General features: G+C 33.3%; 4 protein-coding genes across 15 annotated transcripts; 3 read left to right on the top strand and 1 right to left on the bottom strand.

Moving 5' to 3' along the window:
- Positions 1-807: 807 nt before the first annotated feature.
- Positions 808-6,413, bottom strand: LOC7486072 (uncharacterized). 11 transcript variants are annotated; one of them, XR_002982748.2, is made up of 5 exons: positions 4,488-6,413; positions 4,163-4,234; positions 2,564-2,696; positions 1,241-1,429; positions 808-1,109 (listed from the first exon to the last, which is right to left on the bottom strand). XR_002982748.2 is itself a non-coding variant. In XM_024604821.2 (2 exons), the coding sequence occupies exon 1, from the start codon at positions 6,325-6,327 to the stop codon at positions 4,492-4,494; it is 1,836 nt and encodes a 611-aa protein (XP_024460589.1). In that variant the 5' UTR covers positions 6,328-6,413; the 3' UTR covers positions 808-1,429; positions 4,488-4,491. The 11 variants fall into 11 exon arrangements, 1 of the variants encoding a protein (XP_024460589.1); XR_002982747.2 differs by having other exon boundaries at positions 1,356-1,429; XR_002982749.2 differs by having other exon boundaries at positions 808-1,103; positions 1,356-1,429.
- A 6,689-nt stretch (positions 6,414-13,102) lies between these two features.
- On the top strand, positions 13,103-19,692 carry LOC7485034 (beta carbonic anhydrase 5, chloroplastic). Of its 2 annotated transcripts, XR_008059727.1 has the most exons (10): positions 13,103-13,403; positions 13,501-13,571; positions 14,302-14,460; positions 14,544-14,592; positions 14,735-14,848; positions 14,996-15,049; positions 15,374-15,456; positions 15,573-15,678; positions 16,310-16,590; positions 19,517-19,692. XR_008059727.1 is itself a non-coding variant. In XM_002309831.4 (9 exons), the coding sequence occupies exons 1-9, from the start codon at positions 13,284-13,286 to the stop codon at positions 16,508-16,510; spliced, it is 957 nt and encodes a 318-aa protein (XP_002309867.2). In that variant the 5' UTR covers positions 13,103-13,283; the 3' UTR covers positions 16,511-16,770. The 2 variants fall into 2 exon arrangements, 1 of the variants encoding a protein (XP_002309867.2); XM_002309831.4 differs by lacking the exon at positions 19,517-19,692 and having other exon boundaries at positions 16,310-16,770.
- Positions 17,594-21,445, top strand: LOC7486071 (protein PELPK1-like). Its single transcript, XM_002310454.4, has 2 exons — positions 17,594-17,899; positions 20,996-21,445. Exons 1-2 carry the CDS (start codon positions 17,710-17,712, stop codon positions 21,217-21,219), a joined length of 414 nt encoding a protein of 137 aa, XP_002310490.4. The 5' UTR covers positions 17,594-17,709; the 3' UTR covers positions 21,220-21,445.
- A 2,750-nt stretch (positions 21,446-24,195) lies between these two features.
- LOC18100893 (protein PELPK1) lies at positions 24,196-24,540 on the top strand. Its single transcript, XM_006380289.3, has one exon. The coding sequence runs from the start codon at positions 24,196-24,198 to the stop codon at positions 24,538-24,540; it is 345 nt and encodes a 114-aa protein (XP_006380351.3).
- Positions 24,541-26,126: the final 1,586 nt, after the last annotated feature.

Genomic DNA, 26,126 nt, shown 5'->3' with positions numbered 1-26,126 from the left:
ACTCTCCGGAAAAAAAAATATATTGTGCTTATATCACATCACCTTTTTGTTTGAAAAAGACCCAATCCAATCGTAATCATACCTATATCAAGATCAAAACTTAGACTTTTTTAAAAATATTATTATAATAATGTTTGGGATGTTGATATATTATGTTAATTAAATATTCATATTAAACGTGTATTAATCTGGGCTCATAAACATATGACAAGTGGTTGTTGCCATAAATGACTTGTCATCCCAGATACATTGAGTTGAATGATTTTAGAATTCAAAAATCTATTTTTAATTATATTTTATTTAAAAACAACTTAAAAATTAAAATAAACCCATTTATATTATTAAATAACCCAAAAAATAGATGGAAAAATTAAAAATTAATTTGAATTAATAAAATTTTTCAAACTCATATCTATAATTTCAAGCAAGATAAAGATTAAAAAAACACAAAAATAAAACTTTTCTCGTTGAATAGAAACCTTTAACACCAACAGCAATCTTTTTCATAGTTATAATCAGTATCAAACTATCACTTTCTTTTTCCTTGTCATTTTCAAGGAGTTTCTTTATTATCTTTCTAATTCAAGGACTAATCAGTGTCAAGCTATAGAAGGGATTGATTGAAAAGAAGAAGAAAAAGTTAAAATATGAAAAGAAGAAGAAGAAGAAGAAGAAGAAGTCACCTGAAATAAGTGTTAGGTTCACTTTTCATATTTTAGTCCGTTGTCTCTAAATTTGTATTTTTACTATAATTTCAAGTCTGATTTTCTCTAATTAGGCTAGAAAAGAGCTTGATTGAAAATAAAATAAAAACTAAAATAAAATTCCTTCTTATTCAAGGAACTGACTAGCGACCACACAAGAGAAAATCTTTAAAGAATTGAAGGTGGTTGTGGTGGAGCATCATCGTGGTCCAAACTCGTTTGTGTCTGAACAACTCGATGAATAATACAAATTAATACCATTGTCCAAGCTGAAAACCCTTCTTCTTATACCTGAAATGGCCTCATCAGTCACTCTGTCGTGCAAATGATCACCGGATCCGATCGTACGTAGCGAAAAGCATTTCCACCATGCTGGAATCGCACCACCATCCAAGGGGCCTGTGTCTTGAAAAAAATAAAATCCAATAGCCCGAAATTTAAAATTTTCTCCCAAGAGCAAAGGTATTATTATATTTGATAAAAGCTCATAAGAATGCCCGATTTACAGCTTCAAGGTCGAGCATCATAAAATTCACCTCACAAATTTTCCTGTTTGACAGTGATTTATAGCAGTGGCTGTCGACCATCATGGTGGTCCAAAATCTTTTAAAGCATTGCTAATGATGCATGTCAAACCTGAACAAATAGTACCTTCGACACTTCAATACAAGACATGAAACCCTGCTCTTCACAAATCGCATTCATGGCATGAAAAACCGAGTTCCCTACGCCCACAGAACATGACAAACGTAATTTAGCAAGAAAAGGTATCAAGTCACATTGATATTTGGTTAAAATTAATTTGAAACACAAATTTTCCCATCCACTGCACAATCTTTGAAGAGCATGTAAAATGATTAAGAGAAAGATGGGGATGCTAGTAACATGTATGTAGACAGACATTTTACTTCTATGCACTAGAATTGCTGCTGCTGCGGGCACTAAGCAAGAGCATGGAGAGATGCAGACACAAGAAGAATCATTGCAAGGCCAACAGATCGAAGAGTCATGGAACCCATCATTGCACTTTTACATACAGTGGAAGGAACTCCCTGTTATTTAACAAGTTCCTCCAGTCCACTGTAAGACTTTCTTCATCTCTAGCAGCTAATCATGCAGCAAGACATTTCATGGTGGCAAGCCATAAAATAAAGAGAACCAAGCTAGGAAGCTAAAATATGCATGCAACTGAAAGAATATGTTGTGCCTGTCTACCTATGGACCCAATATATAACAAAAAGGAGTGGATTGAACCAATGAAATTGTTGTTATTTCCCTGAAGGCCTGAACCAGGAAGGATAGATCATCCTTTGTACGTAGGAGTGTGTGTGTGACAAAAACACAATGGATTAGTCAATAAAATTTGCAACCGGGCATGGAAGCTGTTGTTACCCTGTATAAAAAAGTAGGGAATCTTACCGAAGACAGGCTGGATCATACCTCTCACATAAAAGAAGTTGGGGGATGGGGGAAACCATTATCACTACTCTGTGAATAGTTTGCTAATATCTAGATCAGATCATGAGCAGGGCATGCAAAAAATGAAGGATATGGTCGACATGCAATGATATAAATGAACATATATGAAATTCGGTGAGTAGCAGAACATAAACAGGCTGCTTGTTGAGTAGCACCCAAAAAAAAAAATTGGTAAAGGGATTCGAGAAGTCACAAAATGGGAAGGATAAAACTGAATGAGGCTACGAATAACAAGATGGATTAATGGCTCAGAAACTACATTTCAAAGAAATTAACTGTCATAAATAGACAATAATGATTATTCGGGCATTAAAAATTGCATTGGGAGCAGTGCTTCACAGGGAAACCTCATGTATAAGAGTGAGAGCAACAGATGGTACCTGAGTAGCTCAAATGAGTCCAACGTCACTGCTCACAAAATAAAGGTTGCATGACTACATCACATTTAGGTAACTCATTCCCCTCTCACAAAATATTCCTCGTGTATTATATACAGTTGAGGAGCTGGTCAACCTACATGCTTTTCAGAACGAAGATTAAGATCCTGGGCAGGACTTTAATGCAATATTAATCATGGAACGATAGAAAGAGATGCAGCAAAGCTAGAACAAAAGGCAACACTTCACCAAGTCCACAAGAGCATAGCTGTCAACAACTAGGCATATCCAAGAGAAAGTAAGGGATACGCCTAGCACAAAGGTAATGCAAGGTTTGTGGACTGGAATGAAGCTAATAGGGCTGCAGACTGCATCTGTCATTGCAGGACCAGGATTAAAAATTGATGCACAACTCAAAAGTGTATTGTAAGCGCTTCAATCAGTTTAGCAACTTCAACAACACACTTTTCAACAACATGAAATCATTTAAGATCTTTGAAAAAAAAATCCTGAAAAACTGTAGAGGCTTTATTCCATTTTATAATGAAATTTTCTAGCTCTGAAATGCCTAATAAACTCCCTGGTTCTTAAAACATGCTTCTCTGATATACCTTGAAAGTGTCATAAGTAGCATCCCTAACCATTTTAACCATGTTGTCCACATGCGCTTCTCCAGTATGTTTTGATATTGAATTTTTATTTTGGCTTACACGCAAACACTGAGCATATGTATGGCACAGTAAGTTGCATCTGTGACAACCTCTCTCTTAAATTTCATGGAAACCTGAACAGCATATCAGTGTTGTCAAGAGACACTCCAGGTGAGGCCCCAGCACCTTTATTAGCCTCAGGCGTTGGATTACAATGAAGCGCCGCTAGGCAAGCAGCCAAGCACCTTGTGAGGGGGTGCAATACGTTAAGGCTAGCGCCTGCTTGAAGTTCGTTTTCTGCTGAAATTTTTTTTTTAACTGATTTATATTTTAACCTATTTTGTTTTTTAATTTATTTAACTACTTACTATTTTAAATTATTTTATTTTGTTTTAAGGATGAAAAATATAACTTTACATGGCTATGTTATCGTATTTTATATTTTCTATCTTATTTGGGAAAATATATATTTTAAATTTATATAATATAATATTATTTTTTATTTAATTTATAGCATTTCGTCTTGGTTCATTCAGGCGAGAGCCTCGGGCATTTTACAAGGAGCTCCAGGCTTGGCGCCTTGTAGCGCCTTTCACCTTTACAACACTGCAGCACATCTTATCATTTAAGTTACTGCCTTTCGTTTATAATCTAGAACTATAACAAAGGGAGGGAAAGTGGACATTAAAGACTACCATATCTCCTCTGGTCATTTCCTTATTTTCATCACTCAACTATAGAGAAGACAGAAGAGTACCGATTGAAAATCTAGAAAAAGCAACCTATCAATCAGAGATGAAATAACATACGCATCAAGCAAACTTATTCAGAAAACTTAATGGAAGCAAAGAAATAAAAGTGCAGCAAAACAGCTACAAAAAAAATTTCACGCACATATGAAAAAAAATTCCGCGACAGATAAAAGACTATGCAAGGTTCAGTGATGACAGACCTCAGTCATTCATTGAACTGAATATTTTAGCACTGCTACTTGCGACCACCAAACCCTCACCAACATCAAAGTCTAGACAGAAGAAATAAACCATTCCAGATAGTTAAGAAGTAACTAGAATCAACTGAAATAAGATTAGATTTCAACAAGAAGGCAATTCTGCAAACATCATGCAGAAAAAACAACAATGCCTGCAAAACAAATATTAGATTTCAACTACAAAGTAGTTGTGCAGACAAAATGCCAATAACTCTACATGATCATGCTACAACATTGCAATAAACAGCTACAACAAGAAGGTAAAAACAAAAACGAAGGGCCTTACATCACTAAGTAGCCTTCACCATATCATCCCCTACAACCGAAAGTAGGGGCAAGGTACTCAAAAACTCATCAAGACCCTCAAAAAACCCAATCCCTTCAATATTATCCTCCTCCTCATTCCCAGGCCCATTCCTTTGACTTGGTCCAGGCGCAGCCTCATCCACCTCATTACTAAACATCACATTCAAATCCAACTTCCCCAGATCTTTTGCAGTCTTCTTCTTCCCGCTACTCCCTTCCCCTTTTCCCACAACCTCCTCCGGTACGCTACCCCTGCCATCACTATCCAAATTTTGAATATTTCCTGTCGCTGCCCCCGCCTCCTTCAGTCCTTCATTAGGCAATTTCTTCACTTTTTTATCGAGAGTTCCTTTCCCCTTGGCATTTTTTGCCTTCTTTCTCATATTTCTACCCCACTCATCACCAGAATCAGACTCCTCTTCACTTGGGTCAGAGATATCTATATACACATCATCTTTATATATCACTTTTTGCTTCGATTTATTATACATTTTACCACCACTATCAACAGCATCACCAGCTTGGAATGGAGTGGCAAACATTGCCGAAAATGGCGACCAATTACTACCAAACCCATTAGCTCCTTTCTCATTATTACCAGAAAATCCCAATGGAAAAAATCCCCAGCAGCAAAAACATGCATCTTTACCAGTCACCGGCGGTGCTGGTACCATGACAGCATGAAATGCCCTCCTACAACTTTGGCACCTCAGAATACACTCCTCGTAAGCTTTTGGATACTCATACAGTATATAACAATAAGGACACGCAGTCCAGAAACTCGGTGCCTCTGGCTCACTCGCACTCGTCTTCCTAGCTGACTGAGTTACATGCGTTGTCTCAATGACAGCAGCAGCGGTAGTGGGAGCTTTGGGCTTAGTCACTCGCCGGGTCGAACCAGTGACGCTCCGCTTTGGAGCTGATCGAGTTAGCCCAATCACAACTTCTGGCCAAGTTGGCTCCTTGGGAGTCTTAGACGGAGTTGACTGCTTAGGTGGCTCGGTAGCGGCCTTCAGCAGGGTAGGCTGCTTAGTTGGCTCAGTAGCGGCCTTCAGCGGGGTAGGTTGCTGAGTTGGCTCAGTTGGCTTCCGCTGAGGAGTTGATTGCTTAGTTGGCTCAGTAGCGGCCTTCAGCGGGGTAGGCTGATGAGTTGGCTCAGTTGGCTTCTGCTGAGGTTGTCGCCAAGTTGGCTCCGGGTGGTTTCTTTGCTGAGTTTGCGGCCGAGGTGAATCCAAGGGTTTGGGCTGAGTGGGGAACCGAATAGAAGACTCGGGCATCCTCGGCGTTGTGAACAGCGGGACGGGCCGAATCGGCTCTGGAGCATACGGCGCTTGCTGTTGAAATGGTGGAGGTGGCAGTTGCTGAGTCACAAGGAGACCGAGCTGGCTCGGTTGCAACTCATGATCATACATTGCCTTCTTAGCAGGATTGGAAAGAACGAGCCAAGCCTCCGACACAAGCTCCAACGCCTGATCAGCAAAGAGCAGCCTATTACTCGTCGGATTGAGCAATAAGGCGAGTTTCCGATACTGATTCGCAATGAGTTCGAGATCCTGAGTAAACCGACCAAGTTGGAGAATCGTATAGTAATCATAGTAGTGGTTGTTCTCGACGCATAACTCTCCGGCAAGAAGAGTGTCGGCAACGGCGATGATTTGGTCGGCGAATTGATAGAGTCTCGGGTCGGATTCTCGGGATCGGATGGCAAAGCTCTTAGCCCCGTGCAAGTCACGTGCGGCTAAGAGTTTCTCTGATATAGATAACCACCGTTCTGCTTCTACTCTGTAACCGTTTCCTCCTCCGCTGCTGCTCCCGTCCATTTCTTTTTATTTCTCTCTCTACAAATATTTTCTCTCTCTACAAATTTATTGGTCTGTTATTTTAGAAGGCGAGAAGGAGAAAAGGTTGGATTTTTTTAGTGGACGAAAAAGAACTGGAAGTTTTTAAGGAACTACGTAAATTGTCTGCCTTAAGGGATTTGAGTAGGGGTTGTTTTGGTCATTTCTTATATGTCCACGTGTTTGTGGTGTCGAAGGGGAATGGGAATGGGAATGGGAATGGGAATGGGATTGGTTGACTGTTGAGGGGTGTTTTGGTCATATAAGGAGGGAAAATTGGTGTTTCTGTTTGTTAACGGGGATTTAAAAGAGGGTTATATTGGTCATTAAAAAGTGTTGAAACAGCTACTCAGCTTCGGTCAAAGTTTTTTTAAAAAAACCGACCTTGAGACCTCCACATAGCTCGTAAACCCAGACCGGCCTGACAGGTCAACTTGAAATCCGGTCAATCAGGTAGCTGGATCAGTTTAGATTTGCCAAAAGATCGGTCGATACAACGACCCGGCCAAACCCGGTAGGTCGACCCATGACCTGGACGACCCGGGCGAGACCTAGTTTTTTTTTCAAATGTGGTTTTTCTCCTATATCCCTTTTTTTATATTTTTTAATTGATTATTAACACTTTTTAAATCTCATTATATAAATATTAGAAAAGTGTTTTATTTTTTTAATGTGGAATTTGAAACCCTTTAGTATATATATACTCTATGTTTCCAAGAAAAAAGTTATGTTTTTTCAATGTGGGATTTGAAATCCTTTAATATATATACTCTATGTTTCAAAGAAAAAAATTATTTTTTCAATGTGAGATTTGAAGCCCTTTTATATATATACTCTATGTTCATAAGAAAAAAAAAGTTATGTTTTTTCAATGTGGGATAAAAAATATTTTGGTTTAAATACTTCAACTTAAAAGGATAACATAATATCTTTTTCAATGTGGAATTTGAAACCCTTTAATATATATACTCTATGTTCATAAGAAAAAACTTATGTTTTTTCAACAGGGGATTTGAAACTCATTGGTATATATAATTTTATGTTCCCAGGAAAAAGTTATTTTTTTCAATGTGGGATTTGAAGCCATTTTATATATATATTCTATGTTTACAAGAAAACATTATATTTTTTCAATTTGGGATAAAAAACCTTTTGGTTTAAATACTTCAATTTAAAAGGATAACATAATATCTTTTAAGGTTTTATTAAGGTTTATATATATGGGTTTTATTAAGGTTTTTTTTTGTTCTTTGATGAACTAAGAAAAAAATTTAAATGTGAAAAAAAAAACTTGACTCGTGTATTTAATTAAAGTAGTTGATAATCATTTGTGCAAAATTAAATAGTTTTTATTATTTTTTAGTATTATATTATTGAACACTTTATGATTTTTTTTAATTTTTAATTAATCGAGATAATCTAGGCTGACACAAGTTTTTTTTTCCCTTAACTTTTTTTTTATAAAATTGATTTTTTTTTCTTCTAATTTTATTATTTGACATTAAGTTACTGCCTTTGACCTTTGTCATTTTTAGATTTTATTTCTGTTAAGTTATCTTGAGAGTGGGTAAGTAAAGTTAAGTCGAATTAGCTCGTTTTTTTTAAAATATATTTTTTATTGAACTTTGATTTTTTTTTTTACTAGGTTCTTCTTTTGAAATTCTATTTTTTATCCCAATTTCATACGGCAAGTCATGGGTTAGACAAGTAGCCCGGGTTGACTCAAGTTTTCTTCTTTAACGTTATATTTTTTAAAATTGTCTTTTCTTATCCTCTGGCATTAGGTTATTAGACATTAAGCCTTGCAATTTCTTTTTATTTTTCTTTTTGTAAGTTATTTTGATTTTATATCTCGAGTTGTGTGTTGGTAAAGTTAACCTGAATTTGATCGAATTGTTATTTTTAGATAATAATATAAATTATATTGTAAAACCTCACTTAAAAATTTAAGCTTTAAGTTGAATTAGTTATTTGACAGTTATCATCTAATTTTATTTTTTACATTAAAAAAAATTAATTTGTGGTATAATATGGATCATCTATCTAGTAAAGAACTAAAAAATAAATAAATAAAGCGCATTGTTTAGGTGAACAAGGCACTGCGAGGGAGTCCAAAGTGTTTTTGTTATGCCTTTTAATTATTTTTGTAATTGTAATTATAATACTAAGATTAAGGTAAGGTTAGATAAGACCGGAGAGATGATTGGTTTTGGGTAACCTCATATTTGTCCCCTACTTATAACACATTTCTCAATTGAGTCCCTAATCTTAGTTATTTTTAATAAATTAGTCCCACCATATTAAAAAATTCCCAATTGAATTTGCTGTGACACATGTCCTTACATGTCGTTAGCTTCTTCTCTTTTTTTTTTTTTTTTTTTCATTTGGATCCCTAACCAATAAACGATGATAAGTAAGGATCCAATCAAGAAAAAAAAATTATAGGTTAGGGACTAACTTGAAGTTATTTGTTGGTTTTTGTCATTTCGTATAAATGGTATTTTGGTCACTTAATGAATTGATAAGTAATCTTAGCTTCTAAAGGTCCATCGTTTATTGTTTTTTTTTTTTAAAAAAAAAAATTAGGGATGAAAAGAGAGTTTAATGGAGAGTTTAAGAAAAAACGAGGGTGATGAATGATGATTTTGGTAAGTACAAGAATAAGCCGAGACAATCTCCTTGTTTTGCAAGCCATTTATGGTATTACTAGATTATTTGCATCTACTACATTACATTGCATTACAGGGTAGATCAAATTTAATATTTAGTATTGCTAATGTTTTTATAGTAGGTATGGGTTATTTTGATATAACTCGATTGATTTGATAAGTCTAAAAACAACCCAAAATGATAGGTAAAACATAGTTTAACTTAATAAATTCAAGATGTTATTTTTTTAAAATATCGAGATAAGAACGTATCGGATTGACCTGGATTGACCGGATTAACCTATCAAATTCACGACATAAGTCATGACACCATAATAACCTCATATAAATCAAATTAAAATAAATTATGAAACTTAATTTTCAATAAACTCAATGTTGAAGAAAAAAGGATAAAAAAATAACTCAAGTCAACCCAAGTTTACTTGCCAAACCCACGACCAGGGTCATGAGACTAAGATAACCCAATAAAAAATAAATCAGGATAAATTATGAAATTTAATTTTCAATCAACCCAATATTAAATAATGAAATTGAAAAGATCTCAATTAAAAATGATAAAAAAATAACTTGAGATAACCCAGGTTAACCTGTCAAACACAAATTAAAATAAATTATGAAGTTCAATTCTCAGTAAAATTAACTTGTCAGACTCCTCACATGAGTCCTGAGATTATAATTCAAGCTGCAACAAGTTATGAAACTTAATTTTTAATAAATCAAACATTAAAGGAAAAAAAATAAAAAAAAATATAGATTTATTTTTAAAAAATATAATTACAACTAATAGTATTTTACAAGGAGAAGGACAATAAAACAAGATTTTCATGAGAATAGTATTCCTCATTATGAGAATTATTTCCCTTTAAAATAAGTGAATTTTTTTTATTAATATAAATATTTGGATAAACTGGTATATATCTCGACTAATTTCATGCGCTGAAGTTGAGATTATAATTTATCATACAGGCTATTTTTTCCGAACTATTAGAATTAGAATTAGTGATGAGATATATACATGATTAATATCATATAAAAAATAATCCTTAGATAGAAAGGAGAATTAGCTCAGCATATCCTAATCTTTTAGGCTCTATCTCTGATCTTTCATTAAAAGTCTAATTGCTCTTAATTTGTTTTTATATTTTGTAATTTGAGTGTTTGATTTTTTATTTTTATTTTGTTTGATACTTGACTTTTTATTCTATCTATTTTTATTTTTATTTTGTTTGACCCAAAACTTTATTTTTTCTATTTTTTAGTCAATAAAGTCAATAGCCCTTGTTACAATATTAGATATCTACAACCACTTCTATTTCTCGAATTTTTAATTTAGTTTTTGGTTAAATATCATTTATTATTTACTTGTTTTTCACATAAAATTATAAGATTTTTTTAAATGTGTAGCCTCGGACAATATTTTTTTTATTTTATTAATTTTTTTTATGTGTGTGCTCGTTTATATTATCGTTTGATTAAATAAATAATTCATTCTAAAAACTAAAGTTATTAGACACAATTTGATATATGAACCATGTTGCGAGATCAAATATCTTAATTTATATTTTTTTTTATTTTAAAAATTCAGTCTTTAGTTATCGTTAATAATTTTTTTTAACATTTTCTGACTCAAATAATCTTTGATTAAAGAAAGAATTTACTCAAAGAAACATAATTATTAAACATAATTGGGTATATATAGCCCGTGTTGCAATATCAAATATCAAATATCTTGATCTATATTTATTTTTTTATTTTTCAAGTTTAGTATTTATTTATTATTAATGGTTATTTATTTATTTATTGGCACTGCTAATTTTTTATTTATTTAATTTAATGTATGCATAAAGTTTTTAATTTTTGATTGAGATATTTTTATGAAAAAACATGTTGAAAAACTTATATATTTATTATTTTGCTAGAAAATAAAATTATTTAACCCGATCGCTAAGTCAAATAACTAGTTAATTCAAGTGATGATGTGGTAAAATTAAATTAAGATATCTCGTGTTAAGTAGAAGGACTGTTCTGTCACGTGGGTGGAGAAAAAAAGACTGGCTTTCCCAAGTGAGGTTTTTAGATTTGTTAATTGTGTACGTGTACAACGAAAGGCAAGGGCATACTAGCCTTAAGGTTAAAAGGGGTGATCTATCATTCATAGTAATTAATTAATTATAGCATGTTTGTTTGTGAGGTTTAGCTATACTTTTTTTATTTTTTTAATGTTTTTTTTTAAGCTTTAAATTATTTTTTTTGGATGTTTTTGAATTATTTTTATATATTAATATTAAAAATAAAAAATTATTTTAATACATTCCAAGTGAAAAGTATTTTTAAAAGAAATCTCTACCATAATATAAAAAATGCTCTAATTATATATATTACAATCACAATATAAATTAATAAATTATAGTTGTTAAATTTAGTCTGATTTGACAAGTTGATTTAAAAAACTTGAGACTCAAAACCTAAATGACATAGTTAAAAATAAAAAATAATGAGAATTGTTAATTATAACAATGAGAAGACACTTAAATGATCAAAATATATAATTTTTTATTCATCATAGTTTTAATTACCAAAAAGCCATCACAACCTTATATATATATTAAAAAATAAAACATTATATTAGTATTAAATAGAAAAATAAAAATAGGAAAAAATTATTTCTTTTCAAATAGAAAAACTAAACAAACCTAATAATATTGAATAAGAGAAAATAAAATAAAAGTTTATAAACTTAAAAGAAGAGAAAAAAATAACTAATAAAAATTTGTTTTCCGAAAAAGGTCTTGCATTGGGCCTTTTGGATTAAAAAGAACTCATCCTTAAATTTCAATTTTATTTAAAAATTATCCTCCTCCAAAATAAACATATGATACATTAAGCTTGTAGGACATGACTTCTTCAACTGAAAGTAGAATAATTCGTTTTTTGTGTGTGGTCTAATATGGGTCCGTAACACTTTAATAACTGCCCAACACTTTTATAAAGCTTGTCCTGTAATTAAAATTTTCAAAAACAACACTCAATAATTAACTATTAAGAATTATTGTATACTAATATCAACTAATATAGTTCTTGCATCACTGACCTAGGCTAGGTCAAATAAAAAAATATTATAATTTTAATAAAAATAATTAACTTGAATTTATCTTGTAATCCACAACAACACATTACCATCATGCAAATCCAAATTCAAATTATATAACATTTAATATATTGATCCCTCACTCGTATTCATCTTTAATATTAATTATGATTAATATTTATTGATATTATTATTATTTTCATGATGACAATATACTAATATGATATACTAGTATGATACTAATTAAATCTTGATTTTTCTAGATAATCTATTATATATTAAATATTTTTAAACAAAATGTAAAAAATAAATAAAAAGGAGAGAAAAAAGCTAACAACATGAAAAAAGTCATTTCATTCCCTTGCTTTCCTTTTTTTTTTTCCTTCCTATCGTAGCTTCCTTTCCTATTTGTTTTATTACCTCTGAGGCTGTTTATAACCAATTTTATTAGTGTAATAGTGCAATTTTAATTTAATTAATAAATAATTTAATTATTTTTTTTTATAATATCTCATTATCTTTATTTTATTCTTTGCAAGATCTTAAAAAAAATAGATAAGTAGATGATTATTTTGAAAAAATATTAGTATTAATATTGATTTCCCCTCTTTAATATAATAAATAGAAAGATATTGGTTTTTCTTTTTTAATATAGTAAATAAAGGGGTTGGTTTCTAATTTATTTATATGTATATATTTTTAAATTTAATTTTATTTAAATTTCATGATATTCAATATGGTTTCAAAATTTTATTAATTTAATTTAATTTAGTGAGTTATATATGAGCATGTTATTAGAATGTATTTGACATTGTAGTGGTGTAAAATATATTTTAAAATAATTTTTTATTTGAAGATATATTAAAAAATATATATATTTTATTTTTATATTAATAAATCAAAATAATTATATAAAAAAAACCTGTTAGATGTCGGAATCAAGTACCAGCCAGTACTTGCCTAGTTGGAAACTCCATGCAACACAAACACGGTTGGATCTTTACTTAGGTTTCTCCGTCTTTCTTGGAGAAAAAAACAAGTGTTTCTTTCTTGTTCTTTCACCAACACATCAACCCCACCTCCCCTCTAATTCATTAATTCTCACCTATGTCTACTTGTCTTAAATCATCATCATTTCTCTCCATCCAAAAGCACAAACTTTACCTTTCTTTGTCTCTCCAATGGCTGTCCCATTATCATCTTTCTCTCTTTCAAAGCACCCTGTGTCCAATTCCTCTTCAATCCCTGCATCTAACCCTTCATTGGATCCCTCTAAAGCTTCAGTCCTGAGAACCCAAAATGTAAACTTTTCCCTTTTCTCTCTGTGTATATATTTAGAGATGTTTTATATAGTTTTTTTTTTGTTGGTTTCGTGTTTATTTGCTTTTCTTGTCGCAGGTCCTTGGTTCCAAGGCTAATTCAGGAGGAATTGAGCAAACCCAGTTGAGATTGTGTGGGGCTAATTTGAAGTAAGTTGGTGTTACTTTCTTTGGTTTTGTAAAAAGGTGCTCCTTTTGAATTTATTTTATTTCCTTATTGTTGTTTAATTTCTGTTGCTAAATCAAGAATTAGCTCGAGTTTTAATTTTGATTGTTGCTAGTTGCTATTTTAATTTATTCAGCTGAATTGATTTGTAATCAATCTTTATGTGATCACAATTTGAACTTAGAATATCTGGGATCAAACACTAGCCACAGCAGGCTTTATAGGGATCTTCAAAATGGCCAGTTAAAGTTGCAGGTGGATGCATGTGGTTGTTTTTATAAAAATTATTATTCTTCCAGTACTTAGAAAAAAAATATAAAACTCAATATAGTATAGTGCAACGTAATTAGCCATTTAATTTTTTTTTTTGAGTTAAAAACAGAAATTGGCATGTCATTTTTTGTTTACTCTGTTATCCCTTAGTTAAAATACCGAGGATTTTTTTTTTCCCGTGAATGATTTATCTAGTGATGTTGAGGATGTTACTACCTGGTGGGTGATTTTCTGATGATTTGTTTTAGTCTTTTTAATCATCTATTTTATTTATAGGAGAGTGTATAGTTTATGCAAAAAACTCCTACCAGCAACCTTTGGAATTGAGCTTAAGAGACAAAGATAAGCATGTCTTTGTTTCGATACAAGTTATCTGCCATGTACTTAATTAGGTGGTGGCATATTTGCTTATTCTTCTACAATGGTTTGCAATGTTTTCAGGACAAATTCAGATTTGAAATTACAGGCTTCCAGGGAGCCTGCTGGAGTGACTAAGGAACTTAAAAGTGACAAGTCGGAGCGCATGGCGGGAGTTGAACATGTTGATTTATTCAATGAGATGAAACAACGGTTTTTGAGCTTTAAGAAGCATAAATACATGTAAGCAGTGAAGACTTTGGCCTGACATGGTTTAGTTTTACTGAAACTTATCATGCCCTCTAATTGAGATAGTTTTTGAGCAGGAAAGACTTGGAACACTATGAAAAGCTTGCCAAGGGACAAGCACCAAAGGTAATAATGGTCTTTCTAGTTTTTGAAGTATACTGTACATATTATGGATGCATCTTAGCATCTTGTTTGGCTTTTACTGCAATTTTGCTGCTGAACAATCAGAAAAATAGTAGTACACATAATCTAACAAATTCAAGTGCAGTTTATGGTGATTGCTTGTGCAGACTCAAGGGTTTGCCCTTCATCCATCCTAGGGTTCCAGCCTGGTGAAGCATTTGTTGTTCGAAATGTTGCAAACATGGTGCCACCATATGAGGTATATGATGCGTTGCGTGAGCATGTCCTAACTTCATATCTGTGTTTTATCTGAAGCATCAATGCCATGGAGTGAACACTTAAATGATAGCCTAAAATATTTTTACCAGCATCTGTCCTTTTTGTTTGATCGTCTCTGTTTATGCAGAATGGACCGTCTGAAACAAATGCGGCCTTAGAGTTTGCTGTAAATTCTCTTAAAGTGAGTTATACATGCCTACAACTCTAGGGTTCTTTCTTTTCTTCCTTTCCTTTGAATTTGTGGGTTTATAAAATGTGTATATACATATTGTCAAAACTGGATTGTAAGCAGGGGACACCAGACTGTAAACTAATGAAGATCTCTTATGACTCATAATGACAAGCTTTTTCATCATGACCAGTAGATTTTGGGAAGTGTTATATCTAAGAATCAATGTGCTCTACACCGGGCTCTAGATATGAAACAATATGGAAACTAATGCTTCTGGACTCTCCTGGATTTATCTTTTTTTTTTTGACAAATCATAAATGAATCCTTTTGCAGGTTGAAAACATTTTAGTAATCGGTCACAGTTGTTGTGGAGGCATCCGTGCCCTAATGAGCATGCATGATGATGTAGAACCAAGGTCCAGTGAAGATAATATCTGTTTTTGCAATCATCAAATATCATCCTTGTGAAAGGTGTGACTTTATGTTTATCCTCTATTTTAACTCTTTTTTTTTTTTTTTAATCTATTTTCAGTAGCCTCATTGGAAGTTGGGTTTCTGTGGGGATGAATGCAAGAGTAAAAACAAAAGCTGCCGCTCATCTTCTGAACTTTGATCAACAGTGCAAACATTGTGAGAAGGTAATTATGTTTTATGAAATTTAAAAGTCCATGTTTCTTGCTTTCATCCAGCATGCATGTCTGCATATTCCTAGTTATTTTTTTTGTTTCTCCTTAAAGCATTGAGAACAAACCCCTGTTCCTAGGATTCTTTTTTATTTATTTATTTATTTTTGAGCATTTTTGTCTCATTCTGAGCATGAACTTCATAGATCTGACGTCCTATTCTTGCTTGCTCTAGCCAGTTCTCTCTTTCATTTGTCTTTTTTCTGTTAATTTGTTTTTGTTCGTATCTTTCATAAAATAGCTGACGTTGGCCAACTTGATGTTTTTGAAATTCATGGCTATCATCTGAGAAATGGAGCGAAAAGTATAGTAACCGCATGTTTGTTGCTGGATTGGGTTTAGATTGGTCCTTTTTTACCGTCCTGCTTTGAAAAGGCAACCATTTTTTCTCCAATCCCATTTCCTTTCCTGTTTCATATTGAAAGTTTTGGGCCTCAAAGCCACAAAAAATTTCGTCTTAATAAATAATGAATTCAGGACTGCTGCTAACCAGTGGGTAGAGAAGAATATAGTTTGATGAGAGGTGGTCTAAATAATCGAACCATAATTATGCTGAATGATTTCTTCCTGATGTTGTTTCCTACAGGAATCAGTCAATTGTTCATTGGTAAACCTCCTCAGTTACCCTTGGGTAGAAGAAAAAGTGAGGAATGGAGAACTCAATATTCATGGCGGCTATTACGACTTCGTTGACTGTTCATTTGAGAAATGGACACTGTACAAGGAAAACAATATGAAGGACAGAAGTGGGAAAGTTGCAGTAAAAGACCGAGCATTTTGGTTCTGAAACTGTGCTGCTGATTTATCCTTGTAGTTTGTTGTTGTTTTTGTTGTCGTCATCGTTAAGTCTTCGTTCATTTTGTGCTTAATTTGTTTATACATGCATGTGAAGACATTCAGAAAAATAACGTTATTCCCTTGAACTCCTGGGATTAACTACCAAGTAATATAAGTGCTGTTGTAATTATAGTCACATTTGATGTCATAATCTGTAACATGTTGTATGACACTACATTTCATAGTTGATAAAGCAGTATTGTTTATTAATTTGGCATAAGAGCTTTCAAGTTCCAGATTCTGATGGATGATATTTGTGTTTTCTGCATGTCTGATGGCATGGATAAGTAAGAGATGGTTAAGTTTCTTAGAGAATAATATAAATTATATCTTGAAATTTTATCTAACAGCTTAAGTTAGTGGATTGAAATGAATTTTTAACAAAGCTGATTAGTTAGACTTTTCATTCGTCCTGTGGATGTAAACTTACTGTCAAAGTTACTCGTTTCTCGAAAGCAATATGCAGAGTAGATATTCCAGTCCACATCATGAAGCAAGTGTAATAAAAGAACATACAAAAGACTAGCCACCATGTTCTTATGGTTTCTTTTCGCGCCAACATTTAATGCATGATATGGTTACAATGAACACATGGATTTGGCAAAATCCCAAATAACCCATCCTAAAAACGGCCCTTGATTTCAATTCCCATGAATGACGGATGAATTTGGTTTGATGAGCCCCCTAATGCACATGCATAGTTGTTAAATAAAGTGACTTCATTTTAATAAAAATAATTAACCTGAGTTGATTGGGTGATTTACGAGTTGACCCGGTAACCCGAACTCTTATTTGAATCAATCTCTAGCTGGTTCTGGAGTAAAATGGAAGTGCCAGCTAATCAATCTAGATGCACCAGCTTTTACTTCTCTGTTTTTTTTTTCTTTCCTCTAAAGGGTATCTTTGAAAGCTGATTATGTTGTAGAAGTGTAAGTAATTAGCATAACTGGTGAGAAGTTGAACTACCAAAATCCAAAATGTCCTGCCAACTCGCCCTCCAAAACCTCCCTATTCTCCACCTCCCACATCTATAAAAACCCGAAGGTTTTCGCACGGAAAAGCACTGCAAAAAGCACACTTCACACCACTTGTGATTTGCTAAAGCCTAAAACTCTCCCTTCCCTTGAAGCCATTGCCATCTCCACAACCATGGCCAATCATATCTTCCCACTTTTCATTTCACCACTTATAGTGATCATGAGCATGTCATTGATAATGAGCCAGACAATTCTGGTAGAGGCACGCCAACTCTTGGAGGTAACATTGCCTGAGCTTCCGAAGCCTGAATTTCCCGAGCTTCCCAAGCCGGAGTTGCCTAAGCTACCCGAATTCCCAATACCTGAACTGCCAAAATTTGAAATACCAAAACTGCCTGAATTGCCACCTTTTCCCCACTTTACTGATCTGACTAAGCCCACACTGCCAACTATTCCCAAGGACATCAACCCCTCCCACTCAACTACTAGTCCTTGAATGATGATGATCATTCCATCGAATGTTTCATGTTATGGCAGACTTCATCTAGTTTGCTGGGTGTTTTATCGTTTGGTGTGGTGATTATACCGTACTCTACTATTTCTTTATGCCATTTTTACTATTTATTACAGAATACTTGTATAAGGGTCATTAATACTACCATGTATTTTCTACTATACCTTCCGTTACAAGTAATATATGGATACTCGTTTGGTTCTTTATTTTAAGCTGCTTAATTTGGCACAAACCATCAGGCCTTAATCTGAAGGCAAATTGAACGTACTAATTAATCTCAACATAGATGACTTTTCCTTAATCAAATCGAAGATAATTCGAGCCTTAATTAAATAATTAAGCTGATATCTAATTATAATTCGAGCGAAAGCTCTGTAGAAGAGTTGATGAATAGAATCACTCTTCCTATAATGAGATCTTAGATTTTAATTTGGAAGAAAAGAGAAAAATGTCACCCAATGTGTGATTTGAGATTTTGAATATTGGAAAGAAAAAAATCAAAGTAATTCCTAGAATCGTGATGTGAGATTTCTAACTCACAAAATGTGCAAGAGACTATAAGAGAGTGAGAGATATGGGCTCTCTTTCAAAACCAAACGAGTGCTGCCATACCCTGCTAGCTCGAGTCGCATAACTCCCAAGCTCAAAGTAGCAAAACTACTACATCACAAAGGCTTTCACATCATCTTTGTCGAATCCAGAGGCCCCAGCTCCCTTGATGGCATGCCTGATTTTCAGTTTGAAACTACACCAGATGGTCTCCCTCTGATTGTTTTTGTTCGCATCTTTCATAAAATAGCTGACGTTGGCCAACAATTGATGTTTTTGAAATTCATGGCTATCATCTGAGAAATGGAGCGAAAAGTATAGTAACCGCATGTTTGTTGCTGGATTGGGTTTAGATTGGTCCTTTTTTACCGTCCTGCTTTATCGTTGTGCTATACAGTGAACTTGTGTAGTAGACAGCCCTACTTTGAAAAGGCAACCATTTTTTCTCCAATCCCATTTCTTGTCCTGTTTAATATTGAAAGTTTTGGGCCTCAATGCCACAAAAAATTTCGTCTTAATAAATAATGAATTCAGGACTGCTGCTAACCAGTGGGTGGAGAAGAATATAGTTTGATGAGAGGTACGTCTAAATAATCGAACCATAATTATGCCGAATGATTTCTTCCTGATGTTGTTTCCTACAGGAATCAGTCAATTGTTCATTGGTAAACCTCCTCAGTTACCCTTGGGTAGAAGAAAAAGTGAGGAATGGAGAACTCAATATTCATGGCGGCTATTACGACTTCGTTGACTGTTCATTTGAGAAGTGGACACTGTACAAGGAAAACAACATGAAGGACAAAATTGCAGTAAAAGACCGAGCATTTTGGTTCTGAAACCGTGCTGCTGATTTATCCTTGTAGTTTGTTGTTGTTTTTTTTGTCGTCATCGTTAAGTCTTCGTTCATTTTGTGCTTTGTTTATACATGCATGTGAAGACAGTCAGAAAAAAAACGTTATTCCCTCGAACTCCTGGGATTAACTACCAAGTAATATAAGTGCGGTTGTAATTATAGTCACATTTGATGTCATAATCTGTAATATGTTGTATGACACTACATTTCATAGTTGATAAAGCAGTATTGTTTATTAATTTGGCATAAGAGCTTTCAAGTTCCAGATTCTGATGGATGATATTTGTGTTTTCTGCATGTCTGATGGCATGGATAAGTAAGAGATGGTTAAGCTGATTAGTTTCACTTTTAGTTCATCCCTGTAGATGTAAACTTACTGTCAAAGTTACTCGTTTCTCCAAAGCAATATGCAGAGTAGACTTCTGCAGAGGTACGTACATCTGTTGCAGTAGTCTGCCGGGATGGATGGACTTCGAGACTGCGGTTGAAGCCATATTCTTTTAAAATTTAATTTTGTTTTTATTAAAAATTATTTTTTATATTTTCAGATCGTTTTGATGTTATAATTTTAAAAAATAAAAAAATATTATTTTAATGTATTTTTAAATAAAAAATACTTTAAATTACAACCGTTATTACAATTCCAAACAGCTACGAGATATAAAGTTTACCATGTTTCACTAGCCACGCATGAGAGTAAATTTTCTAGTCCAAATCATGAAGCAAGTGTAATAAAAGAACATGCAAAATACTAGCCACCATGTTCTTATGGTTTATTTTCGCGCTAACATGCATTTAATGCATGACATGGTTACAATGAACACATAAATTTGGCAAAATCCCAAATAACCCATCCTAAAAACGGCCCTTGATTTCAATTCCCATGAATGATGGATGAATTTGGTTAAATAAAGTGACTTATTCATTTTAATAAAAATAATTAACCTGAGTTGATCACCGGTGATTTACAAATTGTCCCGGTAACCTGAACCTTTTTTTTGAATCAATCTCTAGCTGGTTCTGGGGTAAAATGGAAATGCCAGCTAATCAATCTAGATGCACCAGCTTTTACCTCCTTTTTTTTTACTTTCTTCCAAAGGGTGTCTTTGAAACCTGATTATGTTGTTGAAGTGTAAGTAAGCATAACTGGTGAGAAGTTGAACTGCCAACATACAAAATGTCCTGCCAACTCGCCCTCCAAAACCTCCCTATTCTCCACCTCCCACATCTATAAAAACCCAATGGTTTTCTCACGGAAAAGCACTGCAAAAAGCACACTTCACACCACTTGTGATTTGCTAAAGCCTAAAACTCTCCCTTCCCTTGAAGCCATTGCCATCTCCACAACCATGGCCAATCATATCTTCCCACTTTTCATTTCACCACTTATAGTGATCATGAGCATGTCATTGATAATCAGCCAGACAAATATTCTGGTGGAGGCACGCCAACTCTTGGAGGTAACATTGCCTGAGCTTCCGAAGCCTGAATTTCCCGAGCTTCCCAAGCCGGAGTTGCCTAAGCTACCCGAATTCCCAATACCTGAACTGCCAAAATTTGAAATACCAAAACTGCCTGAGCTTCCGAAGCCTGAATTTCCCGAGCTTCCCAAGCCGGAGTTTCCTAAGCTTCCCGAATTCCCAAAACCTGAACTGCCAAAATTTGAAATACCAAAACTGCCTGAATTGCCACCTTTTCCCCATTTTCCTGATCTGACTAAGCCCACACTGCCAACTATTCCCTCCCACTCAACTACTAGTCCTTGAATGATGATGATCATACCATCTAATGTTTCATGTTATGGCAGACTTCATCCAGTTTGCTGGGTGTATTATCGTTTGGTGTGGTGATTATACCGTACTCTACTATTTCTTTATGCCATTTTTACTTTTTATTACAGAATACTTGTATAAGGGTCATTAATACTACCATGTATTTTCTACTATACCTTCCGTTACAAGTAATATATATGGATACTCGTTTGGTTCTTTATTTTAAGCTGCTTTATTTGGCACAAACCATCAAGTTTGTTTTTGTTGTCACTTCATAATTCATATGTATGTGATACAAGAGAAAAGAAGCACGAGTTAATTCGAGAAAAAACAAAAAAAGAAGATATATGAAAGCAATTTGTCACTATAAAAATCGTAGCCATGAATCTCAATTCTTAACTGCTAATCATTCATGTGAAATGTCTCTAATTTAATTAAATAATTAAGCTGATATCTAATTATAATTCGAGCGAAAGCTCTGTCGAAGAGTTGATGAATAGAAGCACTCTTCCTATAACGAGTTCTTAGATTTTAATTTGGAAGAAAAGAGAAAAATGTACCCAAATGTGTGATTTGAGATTTTGAATAATGGAAAGAAAAAAATCAAAGCAATTCCTAGAATCGTGATGTGAGATTTCTAACTCACAAAATGTGCAAGAGACTATAAGAGAGTGAGAGATATGGGCTCTCTTTCAAAACCAAACGAGTGCTGCCATACCCTGCTAGCTCGAGTCGCGTAACTCCCAAGCTCAAAGTAGCAAAACTACAACATCACAAAGGCTTTCACATCATCGTTGTCGAATCCAGAGGCCCCAGCTCCCTTGATGGCATGCCTGATTTTCAGTTTGAAACTACCCCAGATGGTCTCCCTCTGATTGATGCTGATGTTACCCTAGACACTTCATTTATCGGTCACTCTATCTCAAACTCTTAATTTCTTAGCCCCATTAATTTCGTGAGCTTCTTGCCATTTTCATTTGATGTGGATTTTGGTAACATCACGGTTGTCGCATGTCCCCGCGCGGTATCGATGGCTAAAATTCATTCATTGTTTGGGGTTTTCATTTTTTTGGCTATTTTTTTCAAAAATTTATCAAACACTGGGTAAAACAAATAATATTTATATTAATTGTTTGTTTTTTTATGAGAAAAGTTTATAGTAGGTGTTTTTTTAAACTTTAAAGTTTATGAAAAACAAATATGAGTTCGGGTTGATTTTTGGTTTCAGGTGATTTTGGTTTTTTGATTTTTTTAGGTCATGGATAGGTTTAACATGATTTTTAAGGTTATAGTTAAAAAATGGGTTGAAAAATGGATTTTTGAGTAAAAAAACTTAAGTTCTGATTTTTTAACTACCATAGTAGCCGAAATTTAGGCAAGATCAGACAACGCGTCGTTTGATTGTCTTTTTTTTTCAAAAAAGATTTGGTTGTCCCCTCATATCCAACAAAAAATAATAAGGGCCCAATCTCACGGGCCCTAACAAAATGGGTCAAGGCCTAGCCTTTTTATACGATTTGTTTTTCAAAAAATATATTTTTATTAAGATTAATACTCATTTTCTGTTTTATTTTGTTTAAAGAGTCTATTTTAAATTATAGTTATTTTTTGGTTATGCGTTTAATTTTTGAAGAGGTTTTTCTGATTCATCTATATTTTTTTAATTTTTTGTATAGATGAATTATATCTTAGAAAATAAAAAAATATTTATTTTCAGATGATATTTCTAATATGTGTAGCCTTAATATTGTTTTTTTTTATTCAATCAATTTGATGTTTTTGTTTATTTCTATTATTGATGAAGTAAAATAATATTGTAATAACCAAAATTTAGCAAACATAACGGGTAAATATCCCGTCTTGCGAGATTAAATTCTTGATCTATACCCGTCTCTCAATTTTTCAAATTTTATTTTTAGGTATTGTTAATGTCTTTTTATTTATTTATCAGCACACATAGTTCTTGATTTATTTGATTACATGTATACATAACTTTTTGATTTGCACTAAAATCTTTTAAACTGCAGAAATGCGTTGAAAAAACATGTATATACAATTTTATTTATAAGAAATTAAAATATCTGACCCACAACGGAGCGCAGGTCACTTAACTAGTTAACAAGACTAAAAATGATGGTGCTTTACTATGCACCACCTCATAAAATACTGTTCATAACAATAATATTTTTTTTTACTTTTTTTGTTTTTGAAATCTATGTTTTTTTCTCTAATTTTATCCTTTAATATTTGATTTATTATAAATTAAAGGTCATAATTTAATATCGTGGTTTACTTTCTATATGATTATCTTAGTCTCATGACTCGTGTCACGAGTTTGACATGTTAACTCGGTTGATTCAATTTTTTTTAATTTCTTTATTTAATATTAAATTAATTAATAATTAAATTTTATAATTTATTTCAATTGATTTTTTATCATACTATCCTTGTCTCATTATAATTTAATTTCACCATTCATAAAATCTAGCAAGACGTGTCTAGTGCTTCTTAATTTGGCTGCACCCAACAAGAAAATTTGAAATCGCAAAATCGGAGTAACTTTAAACGGATAATGCATCATATATACGATGATCAACCAAGACTTGTATAGGTGAGCTACCAAGACTCACCTGTACAAAATCCCTCTTGAAAATGCCCTATTCTCGACGTCCCAGAAGTTGAGCTACCAAGACGACTCAAGCTTTCCCACCAAATTAATTATCTCCCTTGAAACTGCCCTATTCTCGACGTCCCAGAAGTTGAGCTACCAAGACGACTCAAGCTTTCCCACCAAATTAATTATCTCCCTTGAAACTGCCCTATCCTCCACATCCCACATCTATAAAACCCCAATTCAAAGTGAAATCAGTACACCAAAGTGATTGGAGAAGCTTGCACACTTTGCAATTAGTATACGACTCTATTTAATTACTTTTGATCCAAGTCCTCCTGATTTCCATCTCCAAAATCATGGCTTCTCTTCGTTTCTTGACATTTCTTTCACCACTCTTGCTGATCACTTTGTCAATGGTGGACAACACATGCAGGACAGAAGCGCGCAGGATTTTGGAGACAACATTGCCTATGGTTCCTGAGCTCCCCAAGCCTGAATTGCCTGAGATGCCACCGTTGCCTAAGGTTGAACTTCCAACAATACCGAAACCTGAACTCCCTGAGCTGCCAAAACCTGAAGTTCCCAAAATGCCTGAATTACCATCTTTCCCCCATTTCCCTGAGCTTCCAAAGACCACATTACCTACCATACCAGCTCTTCCCAAGGATATCAAGCCACCTCAGTCTACTACTAGTCCTTAAATGGCCATACCATTTCATATTTCTATGTATTAGACACATGTGTCGTGAAATAACTTTAATATGTGGATAGGACTTTCGTCTGAGTGTTTGTTATTGTATTACACACATATTATTTTACGCTGTTGAGAGTTTGTTGTACTAAAATTTGTGTTTTCTGCAGTCCCTTTTCTACTATTTTAATGTTACATATATCCTTGCAAATTGCCATTCCTCCTCTTCTGAAAATTAAACAATATTGCCCGTTGTTGGTCGAGTTTTTTCTTTCTTTTATGAAGAAAATGATATGCAAATTGATTACTATATAAGCCGAAGGAATATATTAAAACAACAAGTGAGAAAAAAAGAAGAAGCAAACAAGGTTAAAAATAAAAATACATGAGATGGAGGGCTAAATTAATTATATGCAACAAAAAAGAACAAAGAAAGCACAGGAATCATGATTTTAATATAAGCTTCGACGATAAATTCTATCTAATCTATGATCCTGTGTGTATTGGTTTTTGTTATTTTTTTCGTTAATGTTTCAGGATTATTCTTCTAAGAATTTATTTTTGGTTTGTAAAGCACTATCCTTTTACGATGACACTTGGGTTGGTCTTGCCAAGCCGTGTAATGATCCCGCATGTGAGCCTGTTCCTTACGCTGACTACCTGGCCCTCGCTCGATGCACCCTTTTTCTTCTTCCTTTTTTTTTCAAGTTTTATTCTAGTTTTCCTTTTTATATATTTTCTTCTTCTTCTTCTTATTTTTTTTGACAAATTTTGAATATTATAATTCTCCTTCGTCTCATTCTTAAGTAAAGTTATAAAACTCTATACAAGAAACGGTAAATACAAGATAACATCGTTTCAAAAATTTATTTAAAAATATTTAAAACATATTATTTTGAATTTTCTTTTTAAAGTCAAAATAAATATCACTTGAATCTTGATTTGTTGATCGGATTATAAATTGTTCTGTTAGATCAAACTGGTTAAAACGAGTTAACTCTCAATTTAATTCAACACAAAACCCAACTTGAGTGAGATCTTAGGTTGTAGGGTTGAGCCGAGCTAAGTTTAACACATTATTTTGTTTTCAGGAGAAAAAGGGTTAGTGAGGAAACTGAAACAGGATGAAGAAATAAGAGGGGCCATAAGATGAAGAGATCAGACATATTGTTTTGATCACCTTTTAGTTGTTTAACTTAATGTGCCCTTAAAAACTATTCTCACATAAAGGGACCATTTTTATCTTTAAGCACATAAAGGGACCAAGTTGTAAATAATGTTTTTGTCAAATTATAAGAAATACAAGGTAATTAAGCTATGGTTAATAGCAAGTCGAGAGATCAAATTTCCATGTTGAAGATACTTGAATATTGGAGTTGGCTAATTATGTATGTCCATTCTTCTTCCGTTTTCTCCTTCTTGAAAGAATCTTAGTAAGATCTTTCATCAAAAAAATAAAAAAAAATAGAATCTCATATGGATAAATATGACTGATTTAATTAATAATATATCGAATCTAAACAACACAAATATTAAATCTTAATCCGAATCAAAACCACCGGATTACGATTTTATTCTGTAGATTAAGATTTCTAA

The sequence above is a fragment of the Populus trichocarpa genome, chromosome 7, assembly GCF_000002775.5.
Source record: "Populus trichocarpa isolate Nisqually-1 chromosome 7, P.trichocarpa_v4.1, whole genome shotgun sequence".
Classification (NCBI taxonomy): Eukaryota; Viridiplantae; Streptophyta; class Magnoliopsida; order Malpighiales; family Salicaceae; genus Populus; species Populus trichocarpa.
Note: the sequence above shows the minus strand (reverse complement) of the source record. Positions and strands in the feature narration are given on the sequence as shown.